Source organism: Artemia franciscana, chromosome 2, assembly GCF_032884065.1.
Source record: "Artemia franciscana chromosome 2, ASM3288406v1, whole genome shotgun sequence".
In the NCBI taxonomy this organism is placed as follows: domain Eukaryota; kingdom Metazoa; phylum Arthropoda; class Branchiopoda; order Anostraca; family Artemiidae; genus Artemia; species Artemia franciscana.
Genome location: NC_088864.1, coordinates 4,330,403 through 4,349,137, shown reverse-complemented (window position 1 = coordinate 4,349,137; position 18,735 = coordinate 4,330,403). Strand labels below are relative to the sequence as shown.

Here is an 18,735-nt window from a genome sequence, read left to right as displayed (position 1 = left end):
CATATAAAACTGAAAATCAATTAATTACAAAAAATACATAAAACAATAGCCTTCTTACAAAAACTAAGATATAAGCTCCCAGCATTCAGTTCTGTTCAGCAATGCCGAAGCGTTGGACACATCGACAGTTTTGAACTTGGTTATCAAATATCAAAATATTTAATATCTTTAACTCAGTTGTAATCAAAAGCAACGCATTATCAAAACAATTTGGTAAAATTAAAACATTAAAAGTGACATTACGAAAATCAAATAAAATTTTTTATTAATATTTTTAATCTAATTTTGAATACCAGAACCCAATATATTCGAGGCATTTATTCTTCATAACTATAAAAAACTAAATATTTTTCAAAGTGATAACTTAATAAATACAATCACTCCTGGAAAAAAATTGATAATAAAAAACAAAAAATGTATCCGTTCAGAGAGAAAATACAAAAATTTCCAGCATTATGTTAAGGAGAAACATTTTTGATTATAGTTGCTTCATATATCAGCTCATAGGTACTCTTGCAATGCTAGCAAAAGTTGACGGCAGATTTTTACCGAAATTGCCCTTTCTTAAGTTGTTTTTCTTGTGTTTTCTATAATTATAAAAACTTTCTTGTGTACTAATAACTGCACTAATTACTAATAAACATATACATGTTTAGGATTACCATAAAAAGCTGATTCTTTGATTGAATATTATCAATAACTAGGCTATTAAGCTTTTGTTACTGACAAGGATTGTTATTTACTTACCATTCAGTACTTTGAAATTTGAATTTTTTTTATTTTTTATTTTATTTATTTTTTATTTTTTATTTATTTTTTTAAGATAGATCAAAAGAATCGGATTTTTATGCTGATTTTAATTATATAAGTTTCATCAAATTTAGTCAATGTCATCAAAAGTTATGAGCCTGAAAAAATATGAATTATTTTGGAAAATAGGGGGACACACCCTTAAAAGGCATAGTATCTTAACGAAAATCACACCATCACATTCAACATATCAGAGAACCTTACTGTAAAAGTTTCAAGCTCCTATATGCAAAAATGTGGAACTTCATATTTTTTGCCAGAAGACCGATCACGGGTGCGTGTTTATTTGTTGTTTTTTTTTTTTTTTTTTTTTCCCCAGGGGTCATCGTATCGACCAAGTGGTCCTAGAATGTCGCAAGAGGGATCATTCTAACGGAAATGAAAAGTTTTAGTGCCCTTTTTAAATGACAAAAAAATTCGAGGGCACCTAGGCCTCCTCCCACGCTCATTTTTTCCCCAAAGTCAACGGATCAAAATGTTGAGATAGCTATTTTGTTCAGCATAGTTGAAAACCATTATAACTATGTGGGATGACTTTGGGATGACTTACTCCCCCGAAGTCCCCAGGGGAGGGGCTACATGTTACAAACTTTGACCTACAGTAATGGTTTACATACAGTAATGGTTATTGGGAAGTGTACAGACATTTTTCAGGGGGATTATTTTGGTTTGGGGTGGGGGTGCGGGGAGGGGGCTATGTGGGAGGATCTTTCCTTGGAGGAATATGTCACGGGGGAAGATCAGTTCAAAGAAGGGGGCGCAAGATTTTCTTGCATTATTATAAAAAAAAACAATTAAAAAATAAATATGAAAACGTTTTTTCAACTGAAAGTAAGGAGCAGCATTAAAACTTAAAACGAACAGAGATTAATACGCATATGAGGGGTTCATCTCCTCCTAAATACCTTGCTCTTTACGCTAAAGTATTTTTAGTAATTTCAACTATTTATTTTACGGCCTTTCTGATTCAGGGGTCATTCTTAAAGAGTTGGCACAAAATTTAAGCTTTAGTGTAAAGAGTGAGGTATTAGCGAGGGGACAAACTCCCCTCATATACAGAATAAAAGTATAAGAATATAAAAGTTCGTTACGTAAGCTAATTCTTAAGTTACGTATATTTTTTACTAATAAAAACGTTCGTTAAAAACTAAAAGTTCTAGTTGCTTTATCACGTAACCAAAAAATTGGAGGGCAACTAGGTCTCCTCCTCCACACCTTTTTCTCAAAACGTCTTATCAAAACTAAGAGAAAACCATTTAGCCAAAAAAAAGAATTAACATGGAAATTTCATTTTAATAATTTTTGTGCGGAGAGTCAAAATCAAACATCCATTAATTCAAAAACCTTCAGAAATTAAATAAAAAAAACTAGTTTATTTTTAACTAAAAGTAAGGAGCGACATTAAAACTTAAAACGAACAGGAATTACTCCGTGTGTGAAAGGGGCTGTTCCCTTCTCAACGCCCCGCTCTTTACGCTAAAGTTTTTTACTGTTTAATAAAGTAGAATTGAGAGAAAGAGTCAAACTTTAGCGTAAAGAGCGGGACGTTGAGAAGGGAACAGCACCTTTCATACACGGAGTAATTTCTGTTAGTTTTAAGTTTTAATGTCGCTCCTTACTTTTAGTTAAAAAAACTATTTTTTTTTTTATTTAATAAGGGTATAAATCTATTGGCAGGCAACCAACAACAAGGCAGCACACATTTTTCCCATGGTTTTTCTCTGTTCAGCTGTTTTTCCGTTGGTTCACATATAATTATTTTATAGTCCCAATTTTCAAGGGGGCGATGGCCCTCCCCTGTCCCCCTCCCGGAGCCCATGATATGAGTTGTTTTAATTGGGAATTATTTTATTTTTGATTCGTAAAAATGAATGAAGTAAAATAATATATTTTTGTGAGTTTTTTTACACATTAGATTGATTATAGTTAATCGTTTTTAATATATACTATCTTCTCATTAGGAAGATTAGAATTTGCTGAATGAAGTACCATAATTCTAATAAGATTTGTTTTATCTTGAGCAATAAAACCAGCAGATGGCCACAGCGTCTAATTGACTCTATTGCAAATTGTGCACTATATGTTCTCTCGTTTTTTGTTTAGGAGAAATTATAATATTGGAAATAAAATGGAAGCAATATCTGAAACACCTCATCTTGCTGCTGGTAAAGTCGTTTAAAATTTTTTTCAGTAGTAAAGAATTAGGCTTTGGAAGTGAAAAAGCAAAATTGTACTGTTGGCGTCATCTATTTATGTAGTTTTAATATTGCTAGATAGTGCGTACGTTTGTTTTACTATTTCGATAAGAAACTAATTATTAGTGTATTCTTTTTAAGTTGCCCTGAACGACAGACATACTACCAGGAAATTACCACTGGAAGTTGATAAAATAGTACTACCAAGAATTTCGCTTTCCAGGACTTCAGTTGGAGTGTTTTCTGATATAAGCCTGGAATTGGGCCTATTGAAAGGGAAACAATTTTTACTTCATAATATGCAGAAAAAATGTAGTTAACGTATTTTGACTGCAACTCCGCTTTAATCTACACCCCTCCCCCCATTGTTCAAATATATAGCCTAAAATTATATATTGCCCATGCATTTTATCATGAGACACTCTTGTTTCACTCGTATACCTGTAAATTGGATAAAGCGTGACAAAATCAAGAAAGGAAAAATACATGGGAAATATTTAATTTGGGATATGTTTAGTTTAAATTAGCTTAAAGTTTAGTATAATTGCAGTCAAATTGTGTAAAGTTCAATTATTCTACTTATTAATAAGTTAATAAGTATGCTGTCTTTCTTATCAGTTTCCTATTTTCTTTGGCAATGTTGTAAGTGGGGGAGGATTCTCCTTATCCCCTTCTAGATTGTGGAAAACGTTCTTTTTTTGGTATTTTCATTTAAAAGCTTGTTTTGGTATTCTAATTGAAAAAACTGAAAAACAACAAATTTACTCCCATTAATTTTAAAAAATAATTGTTTGCCCCACCTCCTGAATTTCCATAAATAAAAAAAAATTTGGCTCGAAATCCAATTACTTATAAAAATAGTTGAGAGGCGGGGTTGATTCTTAAACATCTGGGAATCGACACCACAGCTCTTTGAAGAAACTAAATGTTCTTTTGGCTCAATATTCTGGTCTATTCCACGAGAAGAGAAGAAGAAAAACAATCTAATAAATAGAGCGAAGTTGATTTCTTTCAAATGGGTCTGGCCCTAATTTACGATAATTTTGCATAATATACACTATCTTCATTGTCAGGAGAGGAGTAAAGGCTAATTCTCGCTCTATTTCCTGAAAATTCTAGATATTCTTACACTCTTCCACGAAAATTCCAAAATCACCAAAATTTACTACATTTTATGTGTATAATTCGATCTTTTTCTGGTATTTTTTTAGATTCCTTCCACCCACCAAACAAGTTTCAGCACATGTGTTTCCCTCTTTAGAACTTTGCCTTTTAATTGTGTTCTTTTTTTAGGGTCAGTTGAACCTGAGCCAAACAAAGACAAGAATGTCCTTCGATTTTATAACATGCGATTCTGTCCATATGCGCAAAGGACTAGGCTGGTTCTCTCTGCAAAAAATATACCGTAAGTGTAATTTGTTCTTGACCTACACTATGAAATGGGCAATCCTCTTCAATTTATGAGTCATCGAAAAAATAGGGTAAGTTGAAAAATAGGCTACAAGCCCAGAAACTTTGCCAAGTGCATGAACTGAACACATTGTCTTACTTTATTTTTTGAAAGAAGAACATCTGGTTGCCCCTGACAGAAGAAAAAATTTCCAAAATCATTTGAGAATTTTCGGGCAATAGATCTAGGTAAGTAACACACGAAATACAAATATTCAGAAGATTTTGTCTTCATTTTCGCTAAAACCAAATAAACTGATTAGCAATTTTTTACAAGTTTCCCACAGAGATTTGAATTTTTATCTAATATTTTTTTCAAATTTTTTTAGGAATAATTTTAAATATATGCTTTTGTTACAGTAGAACCTAAATACGCTTGAGAATAAAGAATCCAGAAAAGTAAGCCGGCAGTGGAAAAAACAAATATTTTGATTAGAAATTACAAGAAATCGCCCAAGGACAAACACCACTATACTGAGTAAGTTGAATACAATAATTAATAATTAATTAATTAATAATTAATAATTAATATTCTATATAATCATGAAAAATAGTGTTATTTGAACTGATCACTCACATGGATTGAAACCTTATTCGATTCATAAAGTTTATTGTCAGACAGTAGAATTGTTCAGACTTATTGTTTGTTTTCCCCGTTCTCGAAAATTGTAAGTGTCCTTGTAAAAGAGGCTGCTTACCTTAGGAACCAGGATATTAAAATTAATTATTCCGGATAACTTTAGCTTGTGTACGGCAGCCTTTAGTATTTTTTTTTCATATCTGATCGTGTGTTTTGAATCCTGCCCTGGATTCCACTTTCGTTTTTGGCTGGATTTTCCTTTTGCTGTTTATCCGGCTGTGTTTCAAGGAGGGTGCTTGTTCTTGGACGTCTCGACACACCGATGGGATGGTGAAAGGTATGTTCGAGGAGTTTAACACAGTGGCTTTCGACGAGGACTTTTCAATGGCAGCAACGACAATTTATTTCGCTATTCAACATTCTGGTTCATCTGCTGGATGACAAATATAATGAAGGCAGAATTGATCCAACGATTGAAACGCTATTGTCTCTTTTCTTCTCGCCTCCGAAAAGACAGTGGTAGATTTAATAGCTATACTATGAATATAGGGCGAAGACAAATTTACCTTGCAAAATCACATGTAACTTGGCCATGCACACTGAGATGGTTCAGGAATTTGACAAAACAGAAGTTTTATTTTTTCAAAAAGCGTGAAAATACAGCGTGTTTGGAACAATTTTCTGGTAAAACGAATCCTTTTTAAATAAAATCACTGTTATTTTTTGCTGTAAAATTTCTATAGAAATAAACTTGAAAAATGGTTAATTTCAATCTAAATAAAAAAGAATTCTTTCATCACTTAAGAATATTTAACTATTTACCCTATTTTTCTTTATTTATTCTGTTAAAGCTTAATTCATTTACTATTTATTCTAGGCACGAAATTGTGAATATCAACTTAGTTTCAAAACCTGAATGGTATTTTAAGATAAACCCTCTTGGCAAAGTGCCTTGCATTTTAGTTGAAGGAAAGCCAATTTATGAGAGTCTAGTAACTGCGGATCTTCTCGACGAGTTGTATCCAGACATGGGACATTTGAATCCAACTGATCCTGTCCTTAAGGCCCTTGATCGAATTCAACTTGAGCATTATAACAAGGTAACATGATGTATGATAACTTGAGCCTGATACACAAACATATATATATATATATATATATATATATATATATATATATATATATATATATATATATATATATATGTATATATATATATATATATATATATATATATATATATATATATATATATATATATATATATATTTATATATAATAGACATATTTTTTTATTAGACATAATGACATAATTAAACATATATATATATAGATATAATATAATTGAATTCTCCAGAACATGAGATATTAAGGCAAAGCAATTTATTGATTGGATTACCCTAATTTGCACCTGGAAAAAATTGATTCCCTGTCTGATTCCTTGGTCATAAAATTCCAAGTTTGATTTAGACGTTTATTCTTCAGATATGACACGTTTAAACGTTTTAAATTTTATTTTAAGGTAAGGGAATTTATTGGTCGCTTGGCTATTATTTTTACTTGGGAAAAATTAGTTCCCAGTTGCATCTGTGAATTCTCTTTGATCATAAAATTTTTAGTTTAATATAAAACCATATTATCCAGATGTAACAAAACTATTCTTTTAAAATATAAGCTTTTAAGGTGAGGCAACGTATTGATTGATTTATCCTTATTTGCACGTTGAAAAAATGAATTCCCTATTGGTCCTGTCGATTGGTTTACCCTAATTTACACTTGAAAAAATATTGCCCTCCTAATCTGTGAATTCTTCTTCACAATAAAACGTTAAGTAGGTTTTCTTTCGATTTAAATGTTTATCATTTAAAAAAATATATTAAAACTTCTACCACTTTAAAGTATTAAAGTAAGGAAACCTGTTGATTTATTTACATTAATGTATCCTTAAAATTAATTCTCTATTAAAATAAATCTCTGAAACTAATTTCCCATGGTCAAATTGATTTAAATATATGATAAAAAAATATAACATTGGAGCGTAGATATTTGCAGCCTTAATAGACCTTGAAGCTAACTAAAGGGATCGCCAAAAACTGTTTGTCAAAGAAGAATATTTTTATGCCTACCCAAAGATGAACTGGATGCATTTATTCCAATGCTCTAATTTTGTGTGATTTCTTAAATTTAAGCTTTATTTTGGTCATGCTTTGTCAAGATGAAATATTTATAGTTTAGGCTGGAGGAAAAGTCAGTTTCATGTTAATAAACGTGTGAAATGTTTGTGGATAGCTTGGTCTAGGGAGTTGAAGGGCCTCACTAAATTCGCTAAAATTCGATTTTGGAGTTTTTTTTAGAACAAAAGTGAGAACTATGGTTCATTTTTTGTCAGTGATTGAGCTTTACAAAACAAATTTTAATGAAAACTGCCACTTTAAAAAACGGTTTTAGGGGAGGTACCGAGAGCGTACTTGCCCCAGGTGCTGTAATTTTAGGGGCACAAAATTTCAAATAAATGATCTAACGGCTATAGTCATTTTCTGATATCTATTTTTTTTTAGAATAAAGTAGAGGGCGCACTTAATACATGAAAATAATTTTTAAATTATTAATTAATTCATAAAATCAAAATAATTAAATGACAGTAATTAAAATTGTTAAATTAAAATGATCAGTAATAGTTAAATAATTTAAATAATAAATTAAAAGTAATTTTGTTAATAAATGAAAATCTTGTTAAAATTTTGCCGGAAAGTTCTGTGGGAGCCAAGGGAGGCGGTACTAATCAATATTTTGTCATGGGTGCAAGAGATGCCAGAACTGCCACTGGCCACTTTTCGCACATTGGAGTTTTTTGAAATGATTTACAGCCTTTGCTTGTCAAACAGTTCGTGGTAACGAACTGTAGTAAGGAGCAACCCGGCTCGATAGTAAACGAAACTCTAAAGAACGGAATTATGGTGCTAAAAGATACATCAAAAGAATTTGATTTTCATGCTGATTTTAAATATATAAGTTTCATCAAATTTAGTCTCTGTCATCAAAAGTTACGAGCCTGAGAAAATTTGCCTCATTTTGGAAAATAGGGGGAAACACTCCCTAAAAGTCATAGAATCTTAACGAAAATCACACCATCGCATTCAGCGTATCACAGAACCATGTAACAAAAATTTCAAGCTCCTATCTACAAAATGTGGAATTTCGTATTTTTTTGCCATAAGACAGATCACGGGTGCGTGTTTATTTTTTTATTATTTTTTTTTTATTTATTTTTTTTACAGTGTTCATCGTATTGACCAAGTGGTCCTAGAATTTCGCAAGAGGGCTCATTCTAATGGAAATGAAAAGTTCTAGTGCCCTTTTTAACTGACCAAAAAATTGGAGGGCACCTGGGTCCCCTCCCACGCTCATTTTTTCCCAAAGTCAACGGATCAAAATTTTGAGATAGCCATTTTGTTCCGCATAGTCGAAATCCATAATAACTATGTCTTTGGGGATGACTTACTCCCTCACAGTCCCTGGGGGAGGGGCTGCAAGTTAAAAACTTCGACCATTGTTTATATACAGTAATGGTTATTGGGAAACATATAGACGTTTTCAGTGGGATTTTTTTGGTTTGAGGGTGGGGTTGAGGGGAGGGGGCTATGTGGGAAGATCTTTCCTTGGAGGAGTATGCCATGGGGGAAGAGAAATTCAATGAAAAGGGCGTGGGATTTTCTAGCATTACTATAAAAAAAACAATGAAAAAATAAACATGAAAGAGTTTTTTCAATTGAAAGTAAGGAGTAGCATTAAAACTTAAAACGGACAGAGACTATTGCGCATATGAGGGGTTCTAAAAATACTTTAGCATAAAGAGTATTTAGGAGAGGTATTTAGGAGAAGATAAATACCTCGCTCTTTATGCTAAAGTATTTTTAGTAATTTAAACTATTTATTCTACGGCCTTTCTGATTCAGGGATTATTCTTAAAGAATTGGGACAAAACTTAAGATTTAGTGTAAAGAGCGAGGTATTAACGAGGGGACAAATCCCCTCATATACATAATAAAATATAAGAATATAAAAGTTTGTTGCGTAAGTTAATTCTTTAGTTACGTATATTTTTTACTAATAAAAACGTTCGTTAAAAATTAAAAGTTCTAGTTGCCTTTTTAAGTAACCGAAAAATTGGAGGGCAACTAGGCCTCCTTCCCCACCTCTTATTTCTCAAAATCGTCTGATCAAAACTAAGAGAAAGCCATTTAGCCAAAAAAAAGAATTAATATGCAAATTTCATTTTAATAATTTATGTACGGAGAGCCAAAATCAAACATGCATTAATTCAAAACGTTCAGAAATTAAATAAAAAAAAACTAGTTTTTTAACTGAAAGTAACGAGCGACATTAAACCTTAAAACGAACAGAAATTACTCTGTATATGAAATGGGTTGTCCCCTCCGCAATCCCTCGCTCTTTACGCAAAAGTTTGACTCTTTGCCACAGTTCTACTTTTTAAAACAATTAAAAACTTTTGCGTAAAGAGCGAGGGATTGCGGAAGGGATTTCGTATATTTATATATCCGTACATTTAATATACGGAGTAATTTCTGTTCGTTTTAAGTTTTAATGTCACTCCTTACTTTCAGTTAAAAACTCTAGTTTTTTTTATTTAATTATTGAAAATACATGGTCATGTTTGTACACAACCATGACAAGCGTACAGATTTTCTTTTATTTTTATGTTTTAACACACCTGTTCACATCAAAATGGCATGGGAGCTAAAATGCATTGAAATGGGGAGCTAAAAGCCCGCAAAAACCGGATAGGCACTGGAGGAACAATAGTATCTCTTTTATTTCATTAAAATTTCTGTATAAACGCTTTTCGTTGTAAATCTAATTATATAATTTTTTTTAGAAACTAGCAAAAATAATAATAGGGATTCTTTTTACATAAGACTGTGGAATACAACTTTAAATGAGTATTTCGACCCTATATCCAGGACACAAATTCCTGGTTGAACTTTTTTTGGACTGTTTAGGAAATAGTGTAGTTTTTAAGATTGTATTTTAATGTGAGTTCTTTTATATTCTTTTTTCATTTGTTTTGCTCAGAACGGCCCTTGGATATAGGGTTGAAATATCCATTTAAAGTTGCTTTCCACTGTCTTATATAAAACATTTCTGTATTGTTCTACTCGTCGTTATGATGGAAAAGCAGTTTAGTCTTCATCGCTATTTTTGCTATTTAGGAACTAGCATCGAACAAACAGTCCTAATTTTGTGATTGAGCTCCATGGAGCTATATTTTTCCTATGTAAGCTTAAACTTTCGATTAAAGAAACTATGTAAAATGTAGTATAATACACAGTTTCTTAATAATCAAAGACTAAGTTGGGAGGCAAAGATAAAAATGTGTTCATGCGTATATGTTGATTATTTATCAAAACAAAATTTGTTGACAGGTGACTACTCCACTCTACAAGCTGTACAGGTCTAAGGGACTACCGGAAGAAGACGCATTATTGGCAAGTCTCTTCACTGGTCTTGACCACTTTGAATCTGAACTCCAACAAAGAAACACAACATTTTTTTGTGGTTAGTAACTTGATGTTTTAGGTTGTTTTCTTTTTTAGGAAAGTATTAAAAAATGGTCCCCTATATATATGTGTGTATATATATATATGTATTTGGTGTTTCTCGAGAACGGCTCCATATTTTTCGAGAAAACTTGTATCTTGGGATGTTCTTGCATAAGAAAAACGATCTAGATAGGTCGAAAGTATTAGAAAATTCGTTAAAAGCCTTAATTTTGGTTTTTAAAAATTACGTCATGTACTATGTTAGTACATCATATAATCAATTCTTATGACATCATATAAGCATTTTCTTATATGATGTCATGCATATCATGAATAAGGTTGTTGAGTCTCTAACGAACCAGATATTTATATTATATAATGTTTGTTGGAAAGTCCAAAAACGAAAATTTTCAGTTGCAGTTACAATTGCCTGAAGTAATGAAAATCCAAAAACGTGTCAAAAATGAAAATGAAGAGCAAAATAAAAGGTGGTTAGAAGACATTCGACACCGAGCATGTGAGCGAGTTAAAAATGGAAATAAAAAGCAAAGAGACACGCAGTGGCGCGTGTCAAAAATGAAAATGAAGAGCAAAGATACACGCAGTTAGAAGATATATAACACTGAGCATGTGAGTAAGTCAAAAATGAAAATTAAGAGCAAAGACACATGCGGTTAGAAGACATACGACACCGAGTATGTGAGCAAGTCAAAAATGCAAATGAAGACAAACATGGACAATGGGAATCAAAACGTGTCAAAATTGAAAATGATAGCCATATTGATTGGGTATGGGATTTCGAAATGGATAAGGTTATCAATGCCTACCATTACATTTGTTAAAAAATAAAGGTTTGGCGATATGTTTTTCATAATGACGAAAAACAAGCCGAGGTAAAACGAACCAAACAAATTGAAAGTGATAACGATGATGATTGGGTTTTGGATTTTGACATGGATAAGGTCATCAATGCCTACTATACCTTTGAAAGTCAAAACCTGGACTAGATAAATCGTTGGCAGAAAAAAAAAATTGTCCGACCACCTGATCAATCTTCTCAGGCTCATAACATTTGGTGGGGTATATTAAACTTAATGACATAATAGGTAACGAATTTTAAGTAATGAGCAACCCAGCTCAATAGTAATCTAAATTCTATAGAACGGAATTTTGATACCAATAGATATATAAAAAATTAGCTTATTGTGCTGATTTTAAAATATATAAGTTTTATTCAGTTTAGTTTTACCCATCAAAGGCTACAAGCGTGAGGAAATTTGCCTGATTTGAAAAAAAAGGGGAAACACCCCCTTAAAGTCATAGAATCTTAATAAAAATCACACCGTTCAGCATGTCATAGAACTCTACTGTAAAGGTTTCAAGCTCCTATCTTCAGAAATGTGGAATGTTGTATTTTGCATTGTATTTTTGGAATTGTATTTTTTACCACAAGAAAAATCGTGGATGAGTATTTATTTTTTTCGCCCAGGAGCCCCTCACCACAACCCCTGAAGAAAGTCTTTAAGTTATAAAATTTGCCCATTGTTTACGCATAGTATATGTTTTTGGGAAGTATACATACATTTTTTGAGGGGGCCAATTTTATGCAGGGGATTTTCCACGGGGATAATTTTCAATGGGAGCGGAGTTTTCAGGGGTTGAATTTTTCAGGAGAAATTTTGCACTGGGGGAGTTTGCCTGAATTTCTATATAAAATCCTTCTTATGTCTTGCTTTCTCTTTGGCGACTCAATTTTACGCGTGGAGATGTTAGGGGTAATTGTCTTGGGTGAATTTTCAGCGGGTTTGAAGTGGCTAAAGAAAATATCCGTGGGGAGGAGGGAAATTTCCTTGGAGGTGGAGCCCGATTTCCTGGCATTATTTAGAAAACGATCAGAACTTAAATAAAAAAAACAAGTTTTTTCAACTGAAGGTAAGGAGCTGCATCAAAACTGAAAAAGAACAGAAATTATAATGTATGTGAGGGGGTTGCTCCTCCTCAACACCTCGCTCTTTACACTGAAGAATGGATTTTATCCCAATTTTTTAAGAATGACTTCTGAAACACAAGGCTCGTTTGTTGAGAACAATAAGAAGCTTTATTTCAAGTACCAAAAGATTAGCATAAAAAACCAGGTGTTGAAGGAGCCCTCCTATACGTAATAATTTCTGTTGGTTTTTCAAGTTTTAATGTCGCTCATTACTTTCAGTTGATTTTTTTTATTTAATTAGCATAAAATTTCAATTCTTTTGTTGCACTTATTGTTATTTGTTTTTTTAGAGTTTCGGTTACTATTGACCCGCGCTGCTCCTTATTTAGAGTTTGACTTCGAACTGTTTAATATTCTTTTTTTGTAGTTCCATATCGTTAAAATTTCTCCATTTTGGCTATCGAATGTTTGGTTGAAATGTTGAATTGGTTTTATTCTGCAATTCACCGTCTTTAGAATCTCCTTAGTTTGACTATTAGATATCCAGCCGAAATATTCGGCTGAACTTTTTTGTGCAATGCACTATCTTTGAAATTTCTTAGTTTAGATTATTTATTAGATTAGTTTAGATAGTATTATTAGATTTAAAGCAAAAGCATTCATTTATTTTTTTTTGTGCAATTCACTTTGTCTTTAAAATTTCCCCATTACAGTATATTTTTATTGTTTCAATAATGAGAAGGCAATTTGGTCTTTATTGATATCTATATTGCACCCCAAAGAGTGTGGATAACTGGAAAGAGTTAGAAATGGCGATAATGTATACAAACAAATCATTGCTGAAGGTGAAATTTAAAAAATAAATTGAAATTCTGCGAAGGTACCGTGTTAGGGTAATTGGAAAAAAACTGGCGTAGTAATAAGTTCTTGATATTAGTTTCTGAGTAATACCGCAATTAGGAAGTTCGAAAAAATAGTAAGAAATACCGGTTCTGGTGATTTATTTATTTATTTTATTATAGAACCCGTTTCTACTCTTGTGAGTTACACATGCACTTTGTTTTACACATTAATTGATTACTTAAAAAAAAATACCTTGACTAAATTCGGACTAATTTACTGCTTATTTTTGGGAATACGATTAAAATCAATTGCAAACACAGTTAAAAAAGCTTCAAGGTTAACTGCGTTACCAAGGAAACCAAGCGTTTAATCGCGATACACTGAAATATTTTATCATTGGCGTGTTTTTACAAGTCTCGTTACTTCTTTCTGAAGCCTTAAATTTATCCCTAGGTGAAAAGCCAGGAATGTTAGACTACATGATATGGCCATGGTTTGAACGGATAGCCACCTTGCCTCAATATATCGGCCAGAAAGGTGCTTTTCCTCCCGAGCGCTTCACCAACCTGGTATGGTTTTTATTATGTTTTTATATAATAAAATTAAATCTTTGGTTTAAAACAATCGCGTTGTGTATCTCAGTGGAAAATATCATATAGTGAAGACAAAATCGAGCTCTCTCTTTACTTTATCAAGTTGTAGTTAGTACTATCGAGGTTGACACTCGAAACCAGTCTTTAACACTCAAAACACAAATTATCGAAATGTGTAATAAACTTACTATTATAATCATTAATTTATTTGAAAACCGGCCACGGAGGACAAAAATAATGAACAGAAAAAAAAGGAAAGAAAACACACACAAGTAAAAACAACATATCTAATAGAGATAAAATCAGTACTAAAGATAATACGATCATTTTGGAAAGAAACAGGAAGAGGAAGAATATATAGCAAAGCTCAAAACATGTCTGTTAGTGGATTAGGTGGAGCTGCTCCTTTCAAATCACTTTGTGCATTAGGTGAATCAATCGTTTTGTTTTGTCATATTTTGTGCATCAAATCGTTAGTGCATTAGGTGGAGCTGCTCCTTTCAAATCATTTTTTTCTGCAATTTGTTGAGTGGAAAGGAGCTTCTTCCTCAACTCTTAAACACTAAGTAAGATTTTTTGTTGTATTTTATGTGATATAGAAATACAGTAAAAAGTGGTTGCTTGTGTATCGGGCAGCTTTTTTATTGTGTAACCAAACATTTTTGCAAACAGCTCACTGTTGAAGACAAAAAATCTCTGTTGAAAAAAAAGGGCATAAAATCACATAATCAAGGCTCTTCTATTTCAACTGATTACGTCTTTACAAACACTGATTGTTCCTAAATAATAATTCCATCGGTCACTCAGAGAGTAACCATGGTTTCACTATGGACATTCGCTTTGGTATTGTCTTAAGTTTTGTAACATCAGTGCTAGAAGTTTGTTTATAATGTGAGTTTCTTATTTATTTATTGTTATTATTTTTTTCTTCTTCTTCGCGTGTTTAGTTGTAGTGTTTTTTTTTTTTTTGTTTTTTTGTGTGTGTGTGTGTTATGTTTTAAAAAAATTTTTTGTCCTTTTTGTCGTGCTTTTTCTTTCTTTTTTCTGTTGAGAAAGGCTCCCGGACATGGGGCCGAAATATTCGGAATATATATATACTTTTTAATTAAATTGTTGTTTTGTTTTTATTTTTTTTCATTTCTTTGTTGAAATTAAAAACCGTTTTTATTCCTTAATTTTTCATAATTGATTGCTCCTGTGCCTTTTCTTAGTGCCTTTACATGCACTGATTTTGATTTGAATACAGTCTCGCTATGTTTCCTTTCCTAGTTTTTTTTTAATTTTTTATTTGTTTTAGTTTTTTTTTTTTTTTCTCTTTTAGTGTTTTTCTTTTTTTTAGTTTTTTTTTCGTTTTTCTTTTTCTTTAGTTTTTTCTTTTTGTCCATTGTTTTTGGTTTTCTTTCTTTTAGTTTTTTTCTTTTGTTTCCTTTCCTAATATATTCTAAGTAATAAAGTATATGCAAACAGTCAAGACATATGCATGTATTAAAGAAACACAGTTCTATACCACTTTTCTTGGCTTTAAAAAAGACAAAAACAGAGAAAACTATAAAGAACAATTAGTAACTCTTCCTTGGAAATTCTAAGCCGTACTATTTTTTTTAATGAGCTTTTATTTACAGTTGTTTTAATCTATGATAAAATCTGTTATATTTTGAATTAATTTTTTTTCTACGTATTTTTATATTTTAGATTCAATCTACTTTACATATTTTCGTTCAATGTAATACAAATACAAAAACATAAAAAATTTAAACCAAAACTAATGCCACATATTCTTGTAAGGGAATTTATAAGGGAGTTAACTGTTTTTACCCCTCTCAATGCAATGTATCCGTGTTTGGTAAAAAAAAAAAAAAAAAAAAAAACACAGAAAACTTGCAGGAAAAGAAATAAAAATTTATTGAAGTTGGGATGAAATAGGGTTTTTAAAAGTTTCCATACCCCTTTGACATTGCCTAGCCAGTCTCCCCTTCTCAATGCAAGATATCCATGTTTGAGATTTTTGTGAAAATATGCAATGAATTGATAATTAATTCTGGTAAGACTGTTATTTACAGAAATAATGTGGATACTTCTAAACGAAAGTTTTCCAAAACACATAACTGTCTGACGGCTGCTAAGAAAAAACACAGCTGTAGTGGGGGGCTCATAATCACTGGCGAATCTTTCAAAGTTCCAAAGATGAAGAGACCTTATCAATTGCACTTCGGTGATTGTATTTTATGATGCTCCATTACAAGAATATCAATTTAATTAATAATCTAAAACAAGCTTGTACTTCTATCTTTCCTTTCTTGCTTAGGAACTGATGTAGACTATCGGACCATCATGTTCTTGGACGACCATGTGGTTGTTTTTACTTGGCGGCCATGGGGTAAAAATTGTAGGCGATGTGATAGGGGGTTTCCTCGGAATTTGAAGGAGATGGCCGTACCATCTCAGTGTATATTAGGCAATTTGCAGGGAAAATGGAATCTGCATCATATGGATCAGGAGCTTGCATTGCTGATAGAATCGTACCAGCAAAGTCCCTCTATATTTCGACGTCCATTATACAGAATTATATCCAACTTCCTTAAAGCCGTGGTGGTTGTTGGTGACGTTTCTGTGCCGCATAGTGTTGAGTCTCTCTAGGACGGAAGTTGCCTTGGCGATTCGTGTGTTGACTCTTCTCTCAACTGGATCACTTGACAGAATGGGGCCAAAGTACGTGATATCCTTCACGAATACTACTTTATTCAGGATGGGGCGTTTGATATAAATGCAGATCAGTAAACATGATATTCGTTTAGCTCCAGTTGATATTTAGCCCAGCTTTGTTAGCTTTTTCTCTCATGATTATCAGCTCCGCTCCAAGGTATATAAAGGCCCTCATCTCAAATATGAATATAGACCCATAAATTAATGATAGACTAGCTACTGTATATGTTTTGACGGCCTTTGGTGCTTTTCAATTTATGCACCCAACAAAGGTTTATGCACCCAAGAAACATCTCAAGATGTTTGAAGCAACCAAATCAAGCTGTTTAGTTCTGTTCTTCTGTTAACACCAAGATGGCCGCTTATGCTTCCTTAACACCTTGCTAGATATTCGGTGGCTATTTAACAATTCGCCTATTACAATATTTTTTTTTCTATCATATCTAGTACCTATTTCTACAATGATCGAGACATAAGACACCCCAAAAAAACTTTAAGGATAGTTTGGGCCCGAAAAACCTAATACCGTTTCAGGTCAGGTTTTAGTACTCTTGAGAAAACTTCTAAGATTAATTTCTCATGCGTTACCTTGATCACATTAAGCCGAAAGCCAATCATCATCGAGTCTAATACATCATATCGAGTAAAAAGAGTATAATGTAAAACATAGCATTTTTTCAGCGGATGATCGTGGACTATTTGATTCAAAATATATCAGATAAGGGGAGAAATAGACCTTTTACACCAATGATAACAATCGTAAGACTTAAAATTCGATTCGAATGTTTTTAAACATTATTCGATTCATTTTTTAAAATGATTCTGTCCTTTAAATAATTGAATCTTAATTTGCATTTGGAACCAAATAATTCCCTGTCTGATTTGTGTCTTTTACACCAATGGTAGCAATATTTTAGGTAGTAGTATCCCGTCGATTGATTTTTCATATTGTTTCATTATTTGTAGGAGACCTGGATAGAAGTGATGATGAGAGATCCGGCAGTTAGAGTCAGCTACTTTTCCCCTGAGGTTCATTTAAAGTTTATTGAAAGCTTCATCAGTGGAAATCCAAACTATGATCTGAACAAGAACTGATTTGTATTTTATTCACTGATTTTTATTGCAATAAATGAACAAAAAAAATGTTATCAAACAAATATATCTGAAAGACGATGAAGGAATAACACTTTTTTGGCGCTTAAAGTGACCAAAGAAAGAATCAATTTTTTCTGTTCTGTGCTATTGATAAATCAGTTTGTTTAGACGCTTAGTTTCTTCTTAGATAATTTCTTAAACCACATTGGCCGGCCATAACATAAACAAAGAAAACGATCAAAAATGGGCTTTTCAAAGGCCAAATGAAAATACTGAAGAAAACACAGAAAGTGAATATTTTGAGAGTACTTCTGTTGTACTTTCCGCATTTTTTTTTTTTTTTTGCTTTTTCCTTGATCATATTATTTTGTTCGCGCTGAAAAAGAGAGGTGGTTGTTCTCTCAAAATATTCGTTTTCTGTGTTTTCTTCAGTGTTTTCATTTGGCCTATCGTTTTATTTCTTTATAGTAGATTCTTCTTATTATGCATTTTTTATCTTAAAGAAAATGAAGGAATAACACTTTTATGGTGCTTAAAGTGACCAAAGACAGAATCAGATTTTTCTGTTCTGTGCTATTGTTAAATTAGTTGGTTTGGAGGCTTATTTTCTTCTGATTACTCTCTTTTCCAAGTTGTTGGTATTTTGTTAGTTTTTATATTGTACTTTGTTTTGTCCGTAAAATTAATCTAAATTCAAAGGTCTCAAATTCTAAATATGAAATTTGAGTTTCTAATTTTAGCAATTTTTCAAGGGGAGGGGAATCTTTAGGCCAATGTTGCTCCTGGAATATGCCCCATCTCTGCCCGTCTCTGTAGATAATATGAATGTCAAATTCCATTTTGCACTCGCAATATTTTTCAATAAAAGGGAAGCTGTTGCCCCCTCAGAACCAAAAGCTCTTCTACAACTGCAGAGCATAGCAAATAAAACTTGAATTGTGGTTGTATTTCTTGTATTGAAGTTGTCTTAATTGAA

The 18,735-nt window shown here is 32.2% G+C and overlaps 1 protein-coding gene across 1 annotated transcript; it reads left to right on the top strand.

The window, feature by feature from the left end:
- Positions 1–2,824: 2,824 nt before the first annotated feature.
- Positions 2,825–17,821, top strand: LOC136036227 (pyrimidodiazepine synthase-like). Its single transcript, XM_065718326.1, has 6 exons — positions 2,825–2,975; positions 4,299–4,410; positions 5,912–6,134; positions 10,479–10,611; positions 13,822–13,937; positions 17,631–17,821. Exons 1-6 carry the CDS (start codon positions 2,891–2,893, stop codon positions 17,757–17,759), a joined length of 798 nt encoding a protein of 265 aa, XP_065574398.1. The 5' UTR covers positions 2,825–2,890; the 3' UTR covers positions 17,760–17,821.
- The last annotated feature ends 914 nt before the right edge of the window (positions 17,822–18,735 follow it).

Excerpts from the sequence above, each read along its gene's own strand:
- LOC136036227 (XM_065718326.1), top strand. The coding sequence starts at position 2,891 with ATGTTCTCTCGTTTTTTGTTTAGGAGAAATTATAATATTGGAAATAAA. Across the intron at positions 4,411-5,911 it reads CTCTCTGCAAAAAATATACC|GCACGAAATTGTGAATATCA; the intron begins GTAAGTGTAATT and ends TATTTATTCTAG. Across the intron at positions 6,135-10,478 it reads AACTTGAGCATTATAACAAG|GTGACTACTCCACTCTACAA; the intron begins GTAACATGATGT and ends ATTTGTTGACAG.